Here is a 23,985-nt window from a genome sequence, read left to right as displayed (position 1 = left end):
TGTTTCTTAAATGATTCAGAACTCAGGTGACTAAATAGGCTATTTTACCAGGCCACTTGAACACCCCAAAAATTGTTTCAGCTGTCAGAAAAGAGCTATCTACATTTACAGAGTTTCTATTATAAGGAGAACCCCAGAAATGGCAGCCAGGAAGAAACAGAAATGTGACCGCTCTTTTGCATGGGCCTGAACTGGTGAAGTAAGAAATAATAAGTACAATGTGTTGATAAGAACCCCTGATTACAATTCATATTTCTTTGCGCTTTAAAAAAGTTTCAGTTGAAATACAGTAGTACCTGTATCTATCTATAAGTACACACATAAAATGACTAACTTAAATCTACCTTACATGGATTTTTCTATTTAACTATTGTGTTACCTAAACAATACATTTTTTTTTCCCTAAAAAGAGGCCTTTGCCTTATTGGTTCAGTTTAATTTTTAAAAAAGACTGTATTTATTTATTTTTAGAGAGGGGGAAGAAAGGGAGAAAGAGAGGGAGAGAAACATCAGTGTGCGAGAGATACATCAATTGGTTGCCTCTCAAATATCCCCAGCTGGGGACCTGGCCCACAGCCAGGCATATACCCTGACCAGGAACTGAACCAGCAACTTTTCCTGACCTGCACAGGTCAGGACTCAATCCACCCAGCCACACCAGCCAGGGCATAACATTTGATTTATAACAATGTATATGCAATTTTAACTATTTCTGAGATAACCTTCCTTTCCACAGGATTTATGAGAGACAAGAATCAAATTGGTACATGCTTCACAAACTTTCTGGTCAAAGGATATATCTAAATAAAACTTACCACACCCATGAAAAGTGGTTTTGAAATATCTAAATTTGCCCTCCAAGCAAAAAACAATGAGTAAATGCAAAACATTCCAGTAAAAAGCCATACTAATGATGCATTCTGTCTGTCCCTATAAAAAAGGTAAAATATGTCCAAAATTATTTATGTACATAAATATCACCAATAATATTACATAGTTTTAAACTATAGGAAAATATTTAAAACTTTCCATTTTTAAATAGGAATAACAAAGGATCTCAGTTTTTCAAATCTGAATTGGAATAAATAACTAAAATATAGTGATAAACTAGACTGTATATGTACTACAGACAACAGAAAGTATGCAGCAAAGGTATAAAGTTAAAATTTGCAGAAGATATACAAATGATTGATCTGGTTAAATTTAAGATACACTTAACACATGCAAAACAAAAGGATAATTTTATGTATCGAAATAATACAATGACAAATTTCAATATTGTCGAGAATAAGTTATATAAAAATGTATATTGATATGATATTTAAGAAAAGTAAATTTGATACTTTACATCAAGAGCCTTAAAAATATTCACATTCATTGACTCAGTAATTTCACATGTATGCATTAATCTTTACATAATAACCAGAAAAGTGGATAAAGATTAATCTGTAAAAATGCTTTGATATCACTTACAATAGTGAAAAAAAGTAGAAGCTATCTAAAGATCTTCAAATAGAATGTTTATTTTCTTAGGTTATAAGATGGACTATTATACAGACATTTATGTGATTTTAAATGTTTTTTATGATATAGGGAAATGCTTAAAATATAATGTTAAGTATTAAGGAAATGAAACTATAAATGTATATATATGTATACATTTACATAAAAATACATTTGACAGGCTAGAAAGTAAAGGAACAAATCAATGCAGGTTAATAGTGCTATTTTTTTTGGTTTTCTTTTATCATTGGAGGTCACTTTTACCTTCAAAGAAATTCAAATAATTGTTTGCTTCTTTTGCAAAGCAATAATAATAATTGGATATGGGCAGAGTAAGGGATCAAACCAAAGTTTAAGATATTAAATGACTTTCCTAGTTAAATTGTATTGTGTTGTAGTACTTGGTTCAATCTTTCAAAACCACCAATTTGTAATCAGAAAAAAAAAACCTAGCAAGAAAGTAATACATATTTGCTTACGTAGAAGTGGTTAGAGTCATTTATTTGGAATATAAAATACTAGTGGTAATGTTCTACAATAACATATTGAACATATTAATTTAATTAATAAACATAGGGAAAATAATGGAAAAAATATATTACTTACTTTCTTACTAAGCATATATTAGCCCAAACTGCAAGGGCTTGAATGTTGAATGAGAGTTCAGTCCTCATATTTGTTGCTTGAGAGCTGTAAAAGACAATCCAGGTTTTTGTTTGCAGAAAACAAATTTGCTTATTCCAAATAAAACTTTCTTTGTATAATACATCAGATTATTGAATAATAATCTGAATAATAATGAATAATATTACTGAATAATTTTAAAGGTTGAAGTCAGACTTGAAAATTATTTTGTCTTCTTTCAAATTCAGGAGAAAAAGTGCCATAAGAAAGAGTTAAAAAGTTTTAAGATGTTTTCCAGTTGTAACATTTGGTCACCGACTTGTATAATTTGGGATAGCATCAAAACAAATAATTCTTCAGTGTTTGTGATACTGGGGTACACCTGACTGGTTTGATAAGAAGTCATCTGAAATGGGTTTGTGAACTTCACAGCCTCCAGGGTTAGTAACTGAAGACAAAATTAATTCAAATCATTTTTTGGAGATTCAATCATGAATAAAAAAAGAGAAATGATCTCCAATCATTCTTTCCTGGGTTACCTTCTTCCTTAAAAGGTTTCCTTGTTTTCTATATTATTTGGTTCAAAAAATGTTCAAGGAATCTCTAAGAAATGTATCCTTTATTCTTTACAATTAAACTAAATTCTTCTATTAGGAGCTCCATAAACTAATTAACTAATGAGCATGTTCCAAGTGGTATCTGAGTTCTAAGATAGCTCTAGCAGTCTCCATTTTTTGAAAAAGAAATGATTCTATACACCATCTCCAAGAACTTTCTTCTCCCTACCGGCAATTTCACTGGAGAAAATGTGATGCCGTAATTATGGAAGCCACACAATGTGCATTTTACTAATGGAGACTCATCTACTATGGGAAGATGTCCTTACTCATTTTCAAATACACTTGAAAAATTGATTCCAGAATGGGGCCCATTTCCGGCCATTCTTCAAAAGGAGTGAAGTCAGTCTCAAAATTGATTCTTGGAGATCTGTTGCTTAAATGTAAGCTCTAAAACACGGTCACTGCCTAGGGTTAGATTCAATAATTGCCTTGTACAGGATTGCAATTTAGAGATACGCGTGGGGAAAGAATTTAATTTGCTTGACTGGCAAAGGGTAGATGATTAGGCTCCATCATTTTGAAGGATTTTCTAGTAAGTTAATTATGAGTTCCCTTTCTCAACACTCTTGTCCACCTGAAACAATTAGACATTAGAGATTCTCTCACTCAATCAGAGTGCAAAGATTATGCCTCCATTTTCACATTATGATTTGGTTCAAACAAACAGTGAGTGGTCCTCATTTTTGTTCGGTGTTTTTTCTAGGCATGTAACCAAACTGCTATTATTTCAATGAAAAGGAGACCTCTACTTCCCCAATAGATGACTTTTAAGTGCAACTTATAAAAGTTAGATGTGTGGTCTAGGATTGCTCTCGAGAGTTCTTTGGAGTTCATGTGAGATTTGTGAACGTAAAATACACCAGCCATCCCGAGTGTGATAGCAACCCCAAAAGGCAGGTAGAACAGAGCAAAGTCCCTTGGTGTGGAGCAAAGCAGGACAAAGTAAAAGCCCAGAGGCATTGGCAAATCTGCCTTTGTCTTTCAAAGGGAAACTGAGCAAGATGCTACCTTCTCCGGCAAAAGAGAAAAAGAGGACATAAAGGTCTCCATCAGACATACAAAGAAATATTTAAAATCAACTGTGAGAACCACCAAAGGTTAATAAGAATAAATTGGTGGCAGGAACATATTTTTCTTATAAGATACAGTATAAACTAAAAAACAAGAGGCCATAAATCATCTGTGTACTGTGGGCAAATGTAGGTTTACAGTTGTGAGTATACAAAACAGAGTTTACTCTTACATTACTATTTATTTATTATTTTTCCATACAAAACACTGTAAACTTACTTTTGTCCACCTTTGTATATTATGATTCCATTTTTAAAAATAAAAAATATTAAAAATATTGAAAGAATACATAAAAACCTTAATGGATTAATAATAATGGTTATCTCTGCATGTTGAAATTACAGTAAGTTTCATTTTATTATTTTTGCTTAACTATATTATTTAAACTTTTCATAATGAGTGTATATTCTTTTTAAGGAAAGAAGGGGAAAAGGTCATCTAAAAAGAAAAGAAGGAAAGATGGAAGGAAGAAAGCAAGCTAGCAAATAAACAAGATAGAAATTGTGAAAACCTATAACTAATTCATATATAGAGTTGAAATATTCTTCCCATATTTTTAAAATGGTTTTTGAAAAGTCCTGAGAATTCCTAATTAATAATTAGATATCACTTTAGTGTTGTAGAAAACTATTCTTCCCTAATTTTATATTGAAAATTACTATACAAATATTACAGGCTTGGTAAGGATATTTTTCAAATTGTCTTGATCTGTGTAGGTTTAAAAAAATATATTAACCCATTTTCCAAAAAATGCTCGCAGATCCTATGGATGAAATATATTTTCTTGAGCTGGCTTTCAGTAAGGTTGAATGTTAAAAATCTGTGAGTCAAAAGAAGAGCTTAAGGACAGCCTAAAGGAAAACGTTTAAGAGACATTTAATCAACTCAGCTCTAAGAATTAAAAAAGAAAGCACAGCCAATCCAAGATACCAAGAAAATAATTGTTCGAGTGAATAAATACCATGTTATAAAATGTCTGTGGAAGAAAGAAGATACATAAAATCAGGCTAAGGCATAATTTTTTTATAAAGCAACACTACATTGGCTAATTTTCTATCAAGTGAAACTTGAAACATTTTAGTTTTGTAGGTTCTTTGTAGTCTCCTAATAGCCTCACTTGCTGTTGCATTTATTGCTCATTTTAAGTTTTCTCTTATTGAAGGAAATGGTAGAATATTTGACAATATGCAAAACAACTGCTAGCTGTATGGCTAAAAACTACTCACAGACACACCACTTCACAAAGACAGAAACTCAGAAACCCCGAAAACCATTTAAAGAAACAAATAGAAAATTAATTTAAAAATAGTTTCAAATATTTCATACTCACAGTAAAATTTTAGACATACTGGATCCTATTTCAGATTTAGCCTAAGCATAAATGAAAAAAGTTTATTTACATAAGCATTACACTAAAGCTCTGTTGGGATAATGTATCTATCTTGATTTAAAAGGTAACATGCTTTAAATACATAATGCAACATCTCTCTTCATTCAAAGTCTTTACTTCAGAGTCTTACTGAATTTTTAAAGCAAAATCAGTGCAAACTAAACATGGACATCCTTTAGGAAGAATTTCAGAAATAACAGTTGGCTAAAAATCAGTTTAACTATTCCAGAAGAAATGATTAACACCTTACTGAATTGACAGAGTTCACACTTTTGTTAGAATCTCTTTAAGCTCTTTTTGGGGCACTTTGATTAGAGCTCATTATCACCTGTTAGTCTATAATGTCACAATTATGTGTCAATTATACAAATTTCAAATCTGGAATGGTCCTCATGCAAAACTTTAATGGAATGACCAACATAAATAAACAAGAATATACATTTAAAGTGTCAAACTCTTAAGTAAAAAGTAATTATCCTTTTATTACCCTATTTTATTATGAAGCATTTCTGACTTACAAACAACACATCACTTAAAAAGTGATAGTTTTAAAAACTCTACAGACCCACCCTCATTTAAGAAGCAGAACTGCACGAGGACCACAAGGTGCCCCACGCAGCCTTGCCGGCTTCATCCCCCAGCGGTAACTGTTACCGTGAACCTTGTGTGAATTACTCTCCTACTTTCTAAAATCATACAGTTTTACTGCCTTTGCATGGCTTAGAATTTTGTATAAATGGTGTCATTTAATATGCACTCTTCTGAGATTTGCCTTCTTAAGACACAAAAAGCATGAACCATGAAAAAAAAATCTGGTACAACTATCTGTATTAAAACTTTATTTATAAAAAACCCAGCTGTTTATCCTTTTATTTTTTCAGATAACCTTTACTGCAACCACTTTAATGTTTTCCCCTAATTTATGTTTTAGGGAAAATAAGCGCCTTTGAACTTCTAAACTTTAGAACATACTAAATTCCACATGTTTAGTGAAATTACATTTTATAAAGCATTTACACATAGGAATTACACTAAACACTAATATGAACACTATTCATCAACTATGTGAGAAGAAAGTTTTGGTCAAGGTAAATTAAAGATTTTGAGGGTTTTTTTTTCTTTAATCTTTTCCAAACACTTTAAATCCAAGACCGAGAGCTCAAAGAGACACCCAACACCGCGGAAGGGCTCCGAGGGCCGGCAGCAGTCTTTCTAACACTGGTCATCCTAAAAATACATTCACAATACACGACAGTGTGATGTCAGGTTAAGTGACTCTATTTTTTTCTTGCATATATTAAAGGCCACATTTCAATGGGATAGTTTGTTACATAAATAACTGAAATGAAAATTCTACATACTGTCATTAACAAACTTGTTTTCTTTCTTTCTTTCTTTTTTTCAATAGAGATCCAGGCAAAACACAGAAATTTTGGCACTTATTCCTTAAAAGGGATTTAAATATAAATTTACCAGGTTGAATGTTCCATATTCTTCTCTGAGAAAATGAGTCAAAAATCCCAGCAACGTCGTCTGGTCTCCCCAGGTCCAGCGGGCTTGGTTGAGGTAGGACGAGACGGGGAGGTAGACATAGGGCAGCAAACCCGCAGAGAAGTACAGACTCAACGTCACCAAAGATCCCAGGGACAGTTCCTGCATCAGAGCACATTGTGTTGTATGTCAATGTTTATCCTAGTTGACTCATCCTGGAACTTCAAAAACACATCAAGAAAACTATCAAATATGTTTACTCAGAGCTGATCTCTCAATTTATATTAAGTCACCACAGAATACTATGTTAAACCTTCTGATTACCATGGATTACTAGAAAATTGCATCAGCCTGAACGCCTCTGCATGGCACATAAAATCTGAATGAAGCAAATATTATAAGCAAAGACTCATAAGTACCATGTTTACTGCACCTTTCACATCTAAAACCATGTCACAATAGCTGCACTGAACAACTGAGAGGACCTGCGTGGAGGTGATGAAGCCGTTCGACTGATTTTGAATATGCCCAAAATACTGTCCTAACACCAACTCGCTTCATCATCTCATCAGGAATAGACTTTAGCTCTATTATGATTATACATTGATAATATAATTCTTCCTACAGGAGTTTTGGGCATTTCATGGAAATATTTGGCACAAATGAAGCTAACTTTTAAATAACCTACTAACTTACCTAAATGCTCTTTATTCTCAATTTACATTTAGAATGGAGTACTAAAGGCAATTTGTTGTTTTATGTAACAATGTTGTCTCTATGAGAATATATTTCTCATCTGCACATTTCTAAGACAAGGGATAATATTGACAAATTCTTATAAAGGTTAAGCCCAAAAGAATTCTGATGTACTACTAGAAAGATTCAAATAGTGGTCACTTTAGTAATTGGGAAAGGGGGTCTCTTACAGATATTATCATTGGAACTTCCTAATTTTTCCTTTAAAAAAGGGAATTCACACGTGACAATAAATGTAAGAACCAAGATTCACATTCACCAGTTGTAGGATAAGCAGTTGCCTTATATTAGCATTTTCAAATAAACATTCTTAATTGATTATGGAGTGCTTTTATTATTGTACTGATTTCATTTGATATTTATAAAGTGGTAATGAGATGCATAAAAATGATGGCATCAAAAGAGTGTAAGAAATAACTAACCAAACAACATGCCTTTGCTATTCTTAAAAGTAGTCTTAAAGAAAGTGAATGTTTGTATTTTGGCAGTTTATACATATTATAAAAATCAATTTAGAATGGGAAGAAGCAATTGCTGCAGGATTTTCCTTTTGCAGGAAATAATCAGGGAGACAGTTCCGTGCGAGCTACTTCGCAGGGTCCAGGAGAATGCTTCCCAGCTGTACGTGTACTAGAACCACTGGAAGGGCTTTTCAAGAGTATCAATGTCTGGGCCTCAGCCCGGATCAAGTCAGAATTATTTTAGGGTGGCATCACACATACATATATACACACATATAAATACACATACACAGATATATACACACATTAATATATGTTTACACATATCCACACACACTTTCTTTTTTAAAGCTTCCCAGATAATTGAAGGAGCAGCCAGAATTGCAACCAGCTGACTCAGGACTTCTTCCTCTGCCTCAGATCCAACTACCCTGTGACATGATGGGTGGGCTTTCTTTTCTGGCCTCTATTATTTAAAGAATAGAAAGAAAAGGTCCTTTGAAGAGTCATACTTCCGAAAATGTCATCCTTCACTAGTAGCTGACCTCAGTACAAGGCCAACAGGCTCTCAAAGCAGCCTCCTAACTTGTCAGCTCTGAGTCCTGCATGTTTTATACAAAGCATACAGGCCTCCTCTCAATCAACTAACACAAAATACTTGGCTGTTAGGTTCTTGCCAGGGAATGCACTTCTCTGACATCTGAATGTACCTTCTCCAATGTCAGAAGCCTGGCTAAGAGTGACACCACTCAGCCAGCAACACAGATCATTCCTAACTTCCACCCTCCTCACAAAAAGACCAACCAACAATGATCCATAGATGAAACACCGTTGTGAAAATACCGGAATCCAGGGGGAGGCGGAAGCACGCCCCTGGAACACAGAGCCTGAGAAGGACGGCATCAGAAGTGACTGCATTGCACCTTCTCCAGCCCAGCACAGCGCTGCACAAGGAGGGCACCTCTGGGGCTGTGGTTTTTGCAGGGGGGAAAAAGAGCCCAGGGGGACATCCAGCTCCTCCAGCATTGAAGGACGCTTTCCAGGAAGCCCACTCTAGTGTCACCTCATGGGAACCACTGGGAACATTTGCAGGGCTGAACCACTGAGGATCAGACAGATAGAGAAGGGAAGCTGGGCTTACAAAGCAACTGGTGCTCCGATCTTGGGGAACTGTATTCCTGCATACCTGAGCAGAGATTCCAGCCAGCGAGATTCCAGCCAGCAATTCTGCCCATCTGCAGAGCACCCTAAAAAATTCTGATTTAATTGATCTAGGGCAGACCTTAGCACAATACAAGCCATATACGACAAGTCCAAAGCTAACATCACACTCAATAATGAAAGGTTGAAAGCTTTTCCTCTAAGATCAGGAAAAATATAAGGGTGCCTGTTCTCACCACTCCTATTCAACATAGTATTGGAAGTCCTAGCCAGATTAATTAGGCAAGAAAAAGAAATAAAAAAGTACAAATCAGAAAGGAAGAAGTAAAATGGTCTCTGTTTGCAGATAACATGATCTTACATATAGAAAATCTTAAAGACTTTACAGAAAACTGTTAAAACTAATAAACAGATTCAGTGAAGTTGCAGAATTCAAAATCAACATGCAAAAATTAGTTGTATTTCTACATACTAACAATTAACTACCCAGAAAAAAAGAAAATGATCCCATTTATAATAGCATCAAAAATAATAAAACACTCAGAAATAGAATTAACCAAAGATATGATAGATCTGTACACTGAAAACTCTATGACACTGATAAAAGAAATTGAAGAAGCAAATACATAGAAAGATATCCTATATTCATGGATTGAAATAATTAGTATCATTAAAATGTCCATACTACCCAAAGCCATCTACAGATTCAATGCAATACCTATCAAGATTCTAATGGCATTTTTTTAACAAAAAAATATTAAAAAGAACCCTAAACTGTATACGGAACCACAAAAGATCCTAAATAGCCAAAGAAATCCTGATGGAAAAAAAAAACAAAGCTGGATGCATCACACTTCCTAATTCCAAACTGTATTATAAAATTGCATGGTACTAGCATAAAAACTGACACAAAGACCATGAAAAATGAGATATTCACATGCAAAAGAATGAAATTGGACCCCTATCTTACATTCCTCAGAAAAATTACCTCGAAATGGATCAAAAACTTAAATGTAAGTTCTGGAACCATAAAGCTCCTAGAAGAAAATGCAGGAAAAAAGCTCCTTGACTCTCATCTTGGCAATGATTGGTTGGTCGTGACCCCAGGAGCACAGGCCGTGAACGCAGAAACAAGTAAGTGGGGCCGCATCAAAGTGAAAGAGCTGTGCGAAGAAGCAGCACGTGTCAACAAAATGAAAAGGCAGCCTGTGGAGTGAGAGAACGTATTTGCAAACCACATATCTGATAGGGGGTTAACATTCTAAATATATAAAGAACTCATCAAACTCAACAGCAAACAAATGAACAAATAAAAACAAATAGTCTGACTAAAAAAAAAATGAGTGAAGGATCTGAATAGACATTTTTCCAAAGAAGATATTCAAATTGCCAGTAGATATATGAAAAGGTGCTCAACATCACTAATCATCAGGGAAAGGCAACTCAAAACCACAATGAGATATCACCTCACACCTATTATAATGGCTATTATTTAAAAGACATGAAATAACAAGAGCTGATGAGGACATGGAGAAAAGAAACTCTTAGGCACTGTTGGTGGGAATGTAAATTGATGTAGTCACTTTGAAAAACAGTATGGAGATTCCTCAAAAAATTAAATATACCACTACCATGTGATCCATCAATTCCACTTCTGGGTATACGTGTGTATCCTAAGGAAGTGAAATCACTACCTCTGCATGCTCCTGTTCATTGCATCATTATTTATAATAGCCAAGACATGAAAATAACCTCAGTGCCCACTGACAAATAAAGGGATAAGGAAATATGGTAACTATATCTCTATCTATATGCATACACATTGGAATACTGTTCAGCCATAAAAAGAAGGAAATCTTGCCATGTTGCCACACAACATGGATGGGCCTTGAGGGCATCATGCTCAGTGGAATAAGTCAGAGAGAGAAAGACAGATGCTGTATGATCTCACTTGTATGTGGAATCTAAAAAACTGAACTCCTAGAAACAGAGTAATTGGTGGTTGCCAGAGATGGGGGTTATACAGTGAGGGAAATAGATGAAAGTAGCCAAAGGGTACAAAGTTCTAGCTATAAGATGAATAGGTTCTGAGGATACAATGCACAGCATGATATATACTCACCGATACTGCACCGTATATGTGAGAGATGCTAAGAGAGTAGATCTCAAAAGTTCTCAACACGCACCAATACACACATAATAGTAACTGTGAGGTAATGAAGTTGTTGTAATCATTTTGCAATATATACATATGGTAAATAATCACATTGTGTACTTTAAAGTTACATCATATCTCAATAAAGCTGAAAAAAACGAAAAGAAGCCTGGCTGAGATTACTGATATCAGGATGTCAATGCATCCCTCTCAATGGATCCATCAATTCACAAGAAAAATGTATGGGCCTCCTGAAGTCTTTGCTGAGTTATATTTTTTAATTTTATATCTTCACTTATTTATCAAGAGCTTATATAATAAAAGACCATAAATGGAACTTGCTGTACTCGATAAGACCATTATTAAATTACAGTGCTTATTACACTGTTTACTATCCATTACATAAAGTCTTATACAATTCACAATAAAATTCAGTTCCAAGAAGTTCATCTTTCCTGTTATGCTTCCCTTTTATTTCTTTTTATCATATAATAAAAATTTTATAACTCCATATTACTCTTTTTGCTTTGTTGCCAAGAAGCTAGCAAATAAAATGTATTAAAGTACAATAAATACAATTATCTAAAGCTTTGATAGAATTATTTCCATCTTTCTGTATAATTTATTATATGTGTTTTTCTAATATAATTCTGATGATAGCTGGGTGTATGTGACAAATAATAAAATGATCAAAGTGCCTGAGGTATAATTAACAAATAAGCAATAAAGTAAGTAAAATCACTCCAGCACTAGCTTTGTACATAGACTGTTTCAACCTCTGGGAGAAAGACAAACAGAATAAAGAGCTTCTCTCTTTCCGAGCACTTGCATCTAACTCAGCTCCCTCTCTTCTCTTTACCTACACGGCCCATGCCCTGATGACGTAACTTTTCTATATTGCTTTATACCGCCATTTCTTCCAGAGAAAAAACTAAAATAATCATTTTAATTCTAGGGAAATCTGAGAAAACAGAATAGGTATTTACCAGAGACTTATTATTTATCTCACAATAGTAGTGATGGGTCTGTTTTGTTGGGAGCTGAATCTCTAGCACCTAGAGCAGCATCTGGCACACAGCAGGCACTCAACAAACAGCTGGATGAAAGAATGCGCTGTTATTAATACACTATCCATTGTCTTAGAATGTATAATAAAACAGTTAAGAAATTTTACTTTCGGCCTATTTTCATCAAAGGGCCATTCAGAATCCGCAAGAAAATAATGAAATAGGCTAGATGCCATTGCAATCAATACTACATAATCGTCGTAAACCTTATTTTTTTTTTAATATATTTTTTAAAATATTTTATTTATTTATTTTTAGAGAGGGAAGGGAGGGCGATAGAGAGAGAGAGAGAGAAACATCGATGTGCGGTTGCTGGGGTTTATGGCCTGCAACCCAGGAATGTACCCTGGCTGGGAATCGAACCTGGGACACTGTAAACCTTATTTTTAAAATATTGTTAGAGCCTAACATAATTTATGTAATATGTAAAACTGAAAAAAAATTAAAGCCCCATGATATGTTATCCTGGGCCTAAATAAAATATTTTGAATTTTTAATTTTACAAAATTTCAAAACCTACCTTCTCTTTTAAAAGTCGAAAGAGAATCCAAGGTATTATGCACAAAACATAGAGTACTATTGTGTGCTGATTACATAAGCTAAGGCCACAGCAGAAAGCACCGATTTTAGCTATCTGAAAATAAACAAGCGAAAAATCAGGTTAAATGCTCACCTAAAACTCTAAGCAAGCACAACAGTAAAAGGCCATTCTTTATAGTAAAACCAGGCATACCACAGGGCAGGTTAAAAATAAATCGCTTAGATGATTTACCAGTCACTAATATTTATCACCATTATTTTTTACTAATATTTTTCATTCTCATCAAATTATTGCGATTTGACCTTAAATGACTGTCTTCCAACTGAATTTCAGAAAGTCCCGTATGATAACTAGATAAGTCCTAACAGTAATAGGATATTGTATAATTCTTATTCAAGCAAAATCTGTAACTAAAATTCAGCAATTCTTTGCTTTACTTTTTCTCCTATTAAATTAAATAAATGAAATATAACACATGTAACATATTTAGAATCTGGTTACTGATGAGTAGTGTTTTCACTTTTTTTGAACATGTGTTATTTTCATAATCAGAAAAAAAAATTTACTTTAAACAAACAAATGAAAACCCTCGAAGAGCAGCACAGACCTGTCTCCAGAAACTACAGACAAACCACAGTGGTTTTTGTCCCTACATTCTCTGATGGCGCGGTGCTGCCTGCACTAAGGTGGTCTGGCACGGCGTGGACTGGAAGCTCTCAGGAGACAGGTGTCCTTTGTGTTTCAGAGTATCTTGATGATAGGGCCTGCCTTAGAATTTATTGTCATCTTTTCTGAACTACTTTATTTCACATTTGATATCTTCCTTTAAAAAGTACAAATGTGTTTTGTTTTTGTTTTTTTTGCAACTAGGGAATAAGTCAAGGTACCATATGGTATATAATTTAAAGTGGTTAGTCTAGAGCTTGGCATCTTACGATCACACATGCACACGCACACACACACACGTGGAGGAGCTAACCAACAGGCCCGTCTTTCCCACAGGACTCAAAGGGGGTTTGAGAACCTCTGATTCTCCAAAAGACTTCTGAACTCCAAGGGGGGAAAAGCCCATTTTTATAAAGTCTCTCATGGTTCACGGTAAAAGACCTGTGAATATTCTCTCTCCCAACATGCCTAAATTACCTTGACAGTAATCAGAACACATAAACAGTTACCTAAAACAAAGTTAAAAAGAAATTCAGCATGTATGTAAAAGTTAAAACAAAAAGTGATTTCATTTTGATCAAAATAGGTTACCTTTGATCTCTCTTGTGCAGTTGCTGCCTCCTCAAAGTGTACAGTAAGAGCCATAAGCAGCCCCACAAACAGATTGTTTAAGCTAAAAACCTCTGCTGCAATGGACCACTGCCATGTTAGACGAGAGAATGAAAACACCCCCGCAGCAAGGATTCCTCCAGCATATGAGCCAGAAAGCCTGCAAATACAGATAACATGAAATCTTCTTTCCCAACAAAAAGAACTGACTTTATTTTCCTTTTTATAAACTGTAGCAGCAGAATTTATGACAGTCACCCAGCACTCTCCCAACACATTACATGGCTAGTACATTCCTTCATGTAATAGTATTTTTCAACAGATTTTAATTAGGGAGTCCATATATTAACCTATTAACAAACAAATGAACAAACCTGTTTGGTGTCCTGTGGATGAAATGAGGTTTAGTTCTCAGATGTAACCTCTAGGATTCAAGCCAGTTCAGAAAGCCTGAAGAGATAGTAGCTAGAGAGATAACAAACCTGTGTCATTTTTCTTGCTATATCCACAAAGACTGATAATCTGGTTAAGACTGAAATGTGTTTAATTGTAAAAATGAATGAAATGCCAAAATATCAATTCAGGAACTCTTCATTCTCACTTCCTGGGAGTGTTTGGACCTAGGCACTTTCTACACTCACCTCCCAATGTATGGCAAAGCATGTTTTGGTCACAATATTTATGACCAAATATTCGGTGAGTTTAAGATTTTTGTTAGCTAAGTTCTTAATTTCTGATGATTTCTTTCTTACACAGAGTTAAAGTTAAAAATGATAATATTTTTTGAAAACAGGAACAGGTATGGGAATTTAATAATACAAAAGGAATCAAATGCTACACTTGGAAACAATATTCTCACTCCCCCAAATGCCAACCAGAGCCTTATATTTCAAATCTGTCAGGAACCTAGATTTCAATTCAGAGACAGGATTTGAAACTTGGTAACATGGTTGAATATACTAGTGCATATCAAAACAAAAAAACCTTCCTATTTCATTATGAATCTAAAGCTATGGAAATTAAAGCTATTACAAATATCTTTGTCTAACAAGTGTTATGAAATTCAGCAAGCATTAGTGTATCTAATAATTATGATATTATATGGCTCCACGGCATTACTTTTTAATTGTATTGTTTTGTATAAAAAGTTATGGGGTAATTCTATGGTTCTTAATTAACCCTTATAGGAAAAAAGTTAAATAAAAATTTTGTTATCACCAAACTTGTTTTTCTTTCAGTTTCTCTTTGCAACTTGTTTTCTTTCTTTAATAAAAATCATCATTTTCTTATTTCATCAGTGTCCATTCTCCCAGTTATCCTGATTCAAGAAACTGAAGTCATTTCTTCCTACCAAATTCCTTTCAATTTGTATTCCTAAGGACTTTCACTCAATTATTTCATTTTATTTTTAATATTTTATTTATTTATTTTTAGAGAGAAGGGAAGGAAGGAGAAAGAGGGAAAGAAACATCAATGTGAGAGAGAAACATGGATAGATTGCTTCCCGTACGCGTCCCAGTCAGGGACTAAAGCCGCAGCCCAGGCGTGTGCCCTGACTGGGGAGTGAACCGCATCCTTTTGCTTTGTGAGATGACACTCCAACCAAATGAGCCACACTGGTCAAGGCCGACTCAGTTATTTTAAGAGGTATCTAACTTGTCTTGTTTTTCTATCTATTCTGCAATATTACATCAGATTAAACTTCCTAAACATACTCTTTATTACCACCTGGCCCCCAAACTTTGGGACTCTTCATTGCCTGCAGGATAAATTTTTAATGAGTTGGCCTAAAGTCCAGGCTCCTGATAAACTGAACTCCACCCACCTAGCCACTAACTATCAACATTGTTTTCTCCACCAACTAGTCAGTCTTCTCAGAATTCTCTAGTGAAACATGCCTGTTGACAGTGTTATACCTTTGCTCAAGCTGTACCCTTGAATGGAAGCTATGTCCTCTCTGCTCCTTTGTATTTATTCAAACTCTATTCTTTTCTCAAATTTCTCTTCAATTCCCAGGTTTCTAGCCCATATCCGAACAGTATTTAATTGTCTGTAACCATTATTTTGACATTGTTTTTGAAATGTGAATTGGAGCTCAACTTCACCTATATTGGGAGCATCTAGCCCTAAACACAGACAGGAAACATAGTGAAATGAGAGAATGAATTATTCTTAAAGTATTAATACATTTTTAAAGGAACTTCTACAGTTCATCTGTTAATATTACTTTGGAAAGTCAATATAAGATACAAGGTTCCTTCCTCTACTTAAATATCATTTAGCATCTTCGGAGAAGTGGCTGATTCCAAGGCTGGGGTAGCTCGAGTACAGAATGAACCTGAACCACCTTGTGCCAGAAAGAAAGGGAGTGCTCGGAGATGTAACAAGGGACACGGGAGCCAGCTTAAGGTGGCTCCCACTAGACAATTTGGGAATAATTTGAGCATCAAAATAATTACAGTAATAGATTGTAATCCAATGAATAGATAAGACTCTATGAATGTATAGTGATATACATAAATGGGAGAGGAGAGAAAGTCCATAGGATGCCAACTAATAACTGTATAAGAAACGATGAAATTAGAAATCAGCATTGCACAACCATAATACTAATCAATGCGTACTAAACTAGTGGGTAAAGTTTTGCAGTGCCAGAAACATGTGCAGAGTCTAAAGGTATCCCCCCATAAACAGACTAATTATGAAAGGGAAAATGTTAACTTTACAGGGGCAGACGCCATCTAATCCACAGGATCACAGTGAACAGCCCAGTAATGGGACAAACAAACGACGTGTGCTTCCTGACCTCTTCAAGGAGAAGAATGCAACAGTGTATCTACGATGTTCCTGCCAAAAATACTTTACCTGAGTCTAACCAGGAAGGAAAAGACAAACTCAAATTGAAGGACGTTCTATAAAATCACTGGCTTATATGTATCAAAAAATGTAAAGGTCTTAAAAAACAAACAAAAAAAAACTCTATGAGGAACTGTTCCAGATTAAGAATTAACAGACACAACAATAGAACAAAAGGCAAATCTGAGATGTTCTTCTATGAAGTGCGTTGTTGGGACAACTGGCAAAATATGAGCCAAGTCTACAGATTAGATAATAATGTCATATCAATGATCATTCCCTGATTTTGAGAACTGCACTGTGGATATTGAAAAAAATAATCTTGTTTTTAAGAAACATACCCCAAGCCCTGGCTGGCGTAGCTCAGTGGATTGAGCGCGGGCTGGGAACCAAAGTGTCCCAGGTTCAATTCCCAGCCAGGGTACATGCCTGGGTTGCAGGCCATAACCCCCAGCAACCGCACATTAACATTTCTCTCTCTCTCTCTCTCTCTCTCTCTCTCTCTCTCTCTCTCTCCCCCTCCCTTCCCTCTCTAAAAATAAATAAATAAAATATTAAAAAAAAAAGAAACATACCCCAAAGTATAGTTATGGGTAAAAGAGTAGCATCCACTGTAGCTTACAAACAAAATAAATCAATGATGAAGAAAGTGCAGTAAAATATCACCATTTGGGGAACCTGGGTGAAGGTTATACAAAAATTGGGCCATTCTTGCCACTTCTCTATAAACCTAAAATTATCTTAAAAATAAAAAGTTAAAAAAATAAAATCAATAAATTCCTCAGATAATTTGCTAACATTTATTGACTTTTTTTGCCTGCCATGTGCCAGGTATTGTTCTAAGTGCTTACCATATATAATACCATATAATTTTAATCATATTCCACGTAAAGATACTGTTGATTTATTTTCAAATGAAGAAATGGAATCCCAGAGAGGCAAAGCGATTTTTCCAAGGTCCTATGACAATTAACCAGGATTCAAATTGTTAGTCTAGCTATTTAGTACCACTGAATTATAGGGTAAAAGATGGTCATTTTAGTTTTAATGTCAAATAATTTATTCTGTATTAATGATATAAAGTACTTTTATTTGGTTAGATATGCACCCCCTGGAGTGAAGAACAGACTAGAATAAAAGTTATGTCAACTATTAGAATTGTGTTTATTTCTCTCTTATCAAAACAACACACTATCTGCTTGAATTGTGTTCAACATTTCTCAAGACTGGTTTTTACCTTTCCCTCTCCCGCCAACCCAGGAAAGAGCAATCAGTCAAAATTTAAAACCACCAGTTAATTAAAGAGAACTGAAAGAGGTGACAGTCCTGAAACGTATGAATTCTCAGGAAAAAAAACTCAAGACTCATTAATCTACAATGATTTTTAACACGTTATTATGCTCAGGAAGACATCCTGAAGTGTTTGAATTGCTGGCATGAATTATTGGAATTAACTGCCTTCTCAATTATTTCATAAGGTTTTAAAAATTGAAGAGTAAAGTAAAATGATCAACTTCAGTGACAAAATTTATCCAGTCACCTTAGACTATTAGTTAGTTGCATACATTAGCATTTTATCGAAGACTAATCCTACATTAGCAAGGCCTATAATCTGAATCTCTGCCCATCCCCCATGCTAAGGTCAGGATGGTCTTGCAAAGAATAATTCACAGATTCTTACAATTGATCTTCCTTGATATCAGCGAAATAATTTGTTAGACTGCTGAGGAAAGTTATAGAAGAGTGGTAACTGATTATAAAACCATTAATGGAAATGAAAGCTATAATCTTGATCTTTTTAGCATCTAAATGAGCTTGCTTAGAAATCAAAGTAAGTCTTACAGGAGCTTGTACTGTAGTCCTAATATAAAGTAAAAACAAAAGGGTGATCTTTTGTTTTTAAACTTTCTGCTCAACATTCATAATCCCTTTCTATGCTTGAGGCATACCCAGCTTATAAGGCATAGTACCCTCCTATTATACATGCTGAAAATACAACATACCATCCAGCCTCCCTTGCAGCTACAGCATGAGGTGTGTGACCTGGGCTCTGCCTGTCAGAAGCACCCATTCCATTCTTTCAACTGGAAACTGGTGAGGCAAGGAAGCAGGTATGGGGATAGTATACAGTCAGACATGGCTGGTGGCATTTCTATAACATTTCCATAGAAAACAATGGCAGCACTTTCAGGGCAATGTTCAGAATCCAGGTAACCTGGGGGCCTGGTGCCCAGAGATGACAGCCCGTGGTGGTTTCACTAGAACATACCTGCCTAGGACTATAGATGTTCTAGGCTCAGAGACTAGTAATCCAGCCCTTTTAGAAATTCCCTGGGCTCTCCAATTTCCCTTTTTCTTTTTTTTAAATTCTAGATTTGAATGTTTCATTTTGTAAAAAACAACTTTATCGAGATGATTTATATGCTATATAATTCAACCATTTAAAATGTACAATAAAGGTTTTTAGTATATTTTATAAATCAAACTGTGAACGTCCCTTAAAATGCACCTACTGCCTTTAAAGGTTTGCTTTATGCTAAGATTCAGAATCCACCGACATTTACTGACCGTGTAACATGTACAGACTAGTGGATCAGGAAAAGTCGAGATGCTCTGAGACACCTGTTGAGGGAAAGCTCCGCAAGCTGCAGAGGGATACACAAGGACTTGATGGTAGCCCTCAACGCTCAGCAGAGGCAGGAGACCACAGGGACTGGACTGTGGATGTGGAGTGGCCGCATTGGTCTGCATGGCTGTGGAGAAGTCAGCAGCAGTCTGAGCCTAGGTTAGGGGCTTCACCAGGTAGGTAAGTCAGAATGACAAGAGGGGAAGGGAGCTAAAGTCATGAATCGTGGGGCCTGCATTGGATAGAGAGGGAGGTAAAACCACAGGGGGCAGATGGAGGAGACAAAAAGACTGAACAAAGCATTCTCGGTCTCAGTTAAATGGAAGACAAGTGGAGGGGCATCTAGGAAATGCGTGAACTGAAGGCCGAAGTCATGCAGGGAGTGAAAAGTGACTGGGGGAGGGGACATAGACTTGAAGGGTGCAACAGCCCTGTTAAACAAGACTGGATGCTTCTACTGTTGAAAGCAGTCCGTGATAGAAAAGAGTTTAATAAAGCTGTTCTCAAAATCTTAAAATTTTCATTAAAACTAAGTATTGGTCCTGAAGGACAAGCAGTAAACCATACATGAATAAATCTTCAGGGTGAGTGCCACGTAGGAAGACAGGTGTGCGGCCCAGTGCCAAGACATCACATGCATTCTAACAAGGAGGTGTGACGCCCCATGTCAGTGCTCAGCAAGCTGAGTCTGAGCCTTGCTGACAAGCCAAAGAATGATGCCAGCAGTGGTAAGAACGAGGACTATCTGAAGTCTTTGGAGAACGCCTTCAAGTCCTTCATGGACTCTGTAGGTAGCCAGTCCCATTATATTGTTCAAGGCATGTTGCGCTATCTGAGCATGCTTCCTTTCACTTTACTGAGTCAGAGATAAGTGACTACAGAGCAAGCAGATGTCAGGGTGCTTTCACAAAGTGAAGTTTCAGGGTCATGGCTAGGCACAGTGTTAGCCTCTCATGGTCCACATCAGCAGCCTCTATACTCTGTTCTCACCATAGCACTCTATTGATTTGCTCTTGCTGAGGTCCTCAGTGGCCATCTAACAGCCACATACAATAGGCTTTTGGGGCCTCTCTGCTGTGTCCATCACAGCCTTGGCCAAGCTCCACTGTGTTGACATCTGGGACCTCTCATCCCTCCGGTTTTCAATCTGTAGCTCTGGATCTGCCTTCTGTATTTTCTCCGAATGGTTCCTCTTCTTGCTTCAACCCCTTTAAAGCCAGTGCTTCCCAAGATTTCACTCCCAGGCAATTGTTCTCCTCACTCTACTTATTCCGCCTGGGTGGCTTAATCTACTCTCTTGATGTCAACTGCCAGCTACAAACTGAAGAAACCAAATCTGTCCCTAGCACTGCCTCTCCCTTAATTCAGGACTTACATGTCTCTGACTGACGGCTGTACACCGGGCCACAGAGCCACTCCAGCTCTGGATATCCCAGACAACTGCAATGTCAACACGTGCAAAATCAATTTCTCATCCTCTTTCCTGAAATGGCTCCTGCTCTTATGTTCTCTTAGTGATTTTCATCACCTGCCTAGTTGCCTAAGAGATCTAGGAGCCACCATTAAAGATCCCTTCCCCCTCTCCCTGTTAACACATCACAACCCGCCAATTTTACTTCATAAATATTCGAAAAACTCATCTTCTGTTCTCCACCCATACCACCACTGCCCTATTTCAGCTGCTATCATCACCCCAGGCTCACACCAATGCAACAGCTTTGTACACTGTCTGCCTCCAGAGCAATGGATCTAAAACATACCTGATCTTGTACTTTTCTGCCTCAGACCCTTGAATGACTCATTTTTCATTATAAAATACTACAAGCTCCTCATCACCATAGGCAAAACCTTTTATGATCTGATCTCAGCCCACCTGTAGCTTCATTTTTTAATGTAACACATCTCAGACTTTGTGTTTCAGCAACACTAAATGACTTCCAAGTCCCTGTACTTAAAAACTGCTTCTCTCCCTTTCGGGACTTCTTTGCATATGACGTTCTCTGTCCAGAACTGTTTTGCCTTCACTTGGGCAATTCCCACTGATTGTGTATAATTCGTCATAAGCATCACTTTCCCAAGAAGTATTTCTTACTTTTGCTAAGACTAGCATGGTTGCCCCTGTTCCAGATTCTTATTAAATGTATTAAATGGGTACTGAATAGAAACGGGCACCCAGAGACCAAAGTGTAGTGGCTTTTTTTTTATTAAAAATGACATAATTGGAAAACACCATTGTGTTTTCACTTGGCAATCCAGAAGTCCTACCTTCAATTTTCATTTTATTGTTTTAAATAAATGTGCTTAATTATTGTTTTTAAAAAAGCAACCAAGGAATTAATGTTTATTTATTTATACATAATGTGTAGAGTGACATCTTAAAATTAAAAGACACATATTTTTCTACTTAAATTGATGAAACTACTTCAATAAAACTAATAGTTTGGGAGAAAAAGAAGAAAAATTCAAATGAGATGGTAAATAAATTGAAGTCTTTCCACCAGAACTCACTACTAAATTGCCAAATAGTCTAAACTATCTTCCATGGTAATTTAAGAACACTTATGATAAATTAGATACAAGATGAGAAAAAAATGTTACTATTCTCAAGCTAATTCTCATAGAACTTCATAGGAGAAGATCAAAGGAGACATTTCTTCAAATGAAGTACAAATTTTTTGTACCTAACCTGACTTATAGAGATAACATCTAATGAGGCTATATAAAGATCACACATCAAATACCATTACTATGATTATTTTCATAACACAACTATTGTACTGTAAAAGACAGTCACACATCAACACTAATGATCAAAATTGCAGTTTTACACTATCACCGAGGCATGCTCAGTTTTCAAGGTCTCATACTAACAGAGTAAATCAATGATATGATGATTCAAAATAGCAATCCAAAGTTTATTAAAGTATCTTCTATTTTATATAAATAAATATTTTACATTACATATTTTATTTACTACTTATTTATTTTTAAAGTATAAAATATATTTTGCAGTATATTTACAGTAAATACATCTACCTAATTGCTTTTTACTTGGGTTGACACTAAAATCTTGTAGCTCATATTCTATAAGATATGGTTAATCAGTGAGGAAAGATACACCCTAACTGTAATAGCTAGTATGGGAAGGGTGATCAACTATTTAAAACTCACCCAGACAATGCAAACGCCAGAGATTCTCCACTGGCAGGAGAGCAGGGTAAGGAATATGCAATATTAAGAGCATCCCAACAAAGGTGAAGCTCAGAATTCTATGGTTAACTGCCTTCTCTTCGGTCCACAAAATCCATGAGACCTAGATAAGATTCCTTATAAAGGTACTGTACATGCAGTCGTTTTCTCACTGATAGAATACTATTCATCTGTTGACACAATGGATAAATCAAGAGGTTGCAATTTACACCATTGACACAGCTTTGCTATTGACGATAAGGTATATTTTTCTTTCCACTACACGGTATTTGATTTTCATGTGTAGTCACATGTTTGTCTAACCCTCCATCAAAAGACAAATAACAGAAACCTGAAATTCTTTCAGAAAACACATTTGACGTGCTTCATAAAATCCATGAACATATCTGCCTTTGGTGTTGCTTGCATGCAGAGAACCCCACATGGAGAGCACACTACCTTCCTTCTACATGGAAAATTCCTTGAAGTAAGTGGAGTCCAGCAGACAGGCCACAGTGCAGCACCCAGGCACGACTGTTAAATAATTACTGTTAGTGTCAACTCTAATTGACAACTTAAAAAAATGCAATGGATGACAGTGTGGTGACAGCAAGAAACAATTAATACCAAACGTACCACCTCCATCCTCCCAATTCTTATCTTTCTGGGCCTTATTCATGAAAATTATATAAATGTTACCTTCTAACTCATTCACATAATTAACACTTATATATTTATTTCTTCAGTGTACCTGCAGAATGGTCAAACTGGAAAGCCAACCTACTGGAAAGAAAGGTGCACTGCTGGACCTTTCTCTTTTGGTGGCAATTAACTCAACACTCAGCAAACACACGCTGAGCATCTAGTATGTACCAAGTGCGCTGTATGCAAATTGTAGTTGCTGGCCATTTAGAGAGTAGTAGAATCTAATTTTTCAGATCTAATGAACATAAATCAATAACTTATAACTTTAATATACTGTGTCTTATCTATTTCTGAAGCCACCAATGACTGCACCTAAAAAATGTAAAATATTTCCATCTTTAATAAATTTGCAAATAAGTCCGTATTTTATAAAGATTTACTTTCACTCCAGATACAATCCTACCAAGGTTTGTTCTATTTCATGAGTGTCAATCAAAAGGAAAAGAATTGTTCTACCTTGAATTTTCAGCTACATAAATATCAACCACCAGTAC

General features: G+C 35.7%; 1 protein-coding gene across 7 annotated transcripts in view; it reads right to left on the bottom strand.

The window, feature by feature from the left end:
* TMEM260 (transmembrane protein 260) overlaps positions 1-23,985 on the bottom strand; it is a 56,941-nt gene that overhangs the window by 20,246 nt on the left and 12,710 nt on the right. For 6 of the 7 annotated variants that reach the window (XR_006783799.1, XR_006783797.1, XR_006783798.1 and 3 more), the window contains exons 4-9: positions 14,098-14,275; positions 12,820-12,933; positions 6,682-6,861; positions 5,149-5,189; positions 2,110-2,193; positions 816-930 (exon numbers count right to left, since the gene is read on the bottom strand). Coding sequence is in view for 4 of the 7 variants with exons in the window: in XM_045823224.1 (XP_045679180.1) it covers positions 816-930; positions 2,110-2,193; positions 5,149-5,189; positions 6,682-6,861; positions 12,820-12,933; positions 14,098-14,275 (712 nt within the window). In the remaining 3 variants the exon portion in view is untranslated. The remainder of the gene's footprint in view (positions 1-815; positions 931-2,109; positions 2,194-5,148; positions 5,190-6,681; positions 6,862-12,819; positions 12,934-14,097; positions 14,276-23,985) is intronic. The other variant, XM_045823227.1, reaches the window with a different exon arrangement.

The sequence above is a fragment of the Phyllostomus hastatus genome, unplaced genomic scaffold (assembly GCF_019186645.2).
Source record: "Phyllostomus hastatus isolate PE091 unplaced genomic scaffold, TTU_PhHast_1.1 phas_scaffold_501, whole genome shotgun sequence".
NCBI lineage: Eukaryota > Metazoa > Chordata > Mammalia > Chiroptera > Phyllostomidae > Phyllostomus > Phyllostomus hastatus.
This window is presented reverse-complemented; position numbering and strand designations above follow the sequence as displayed.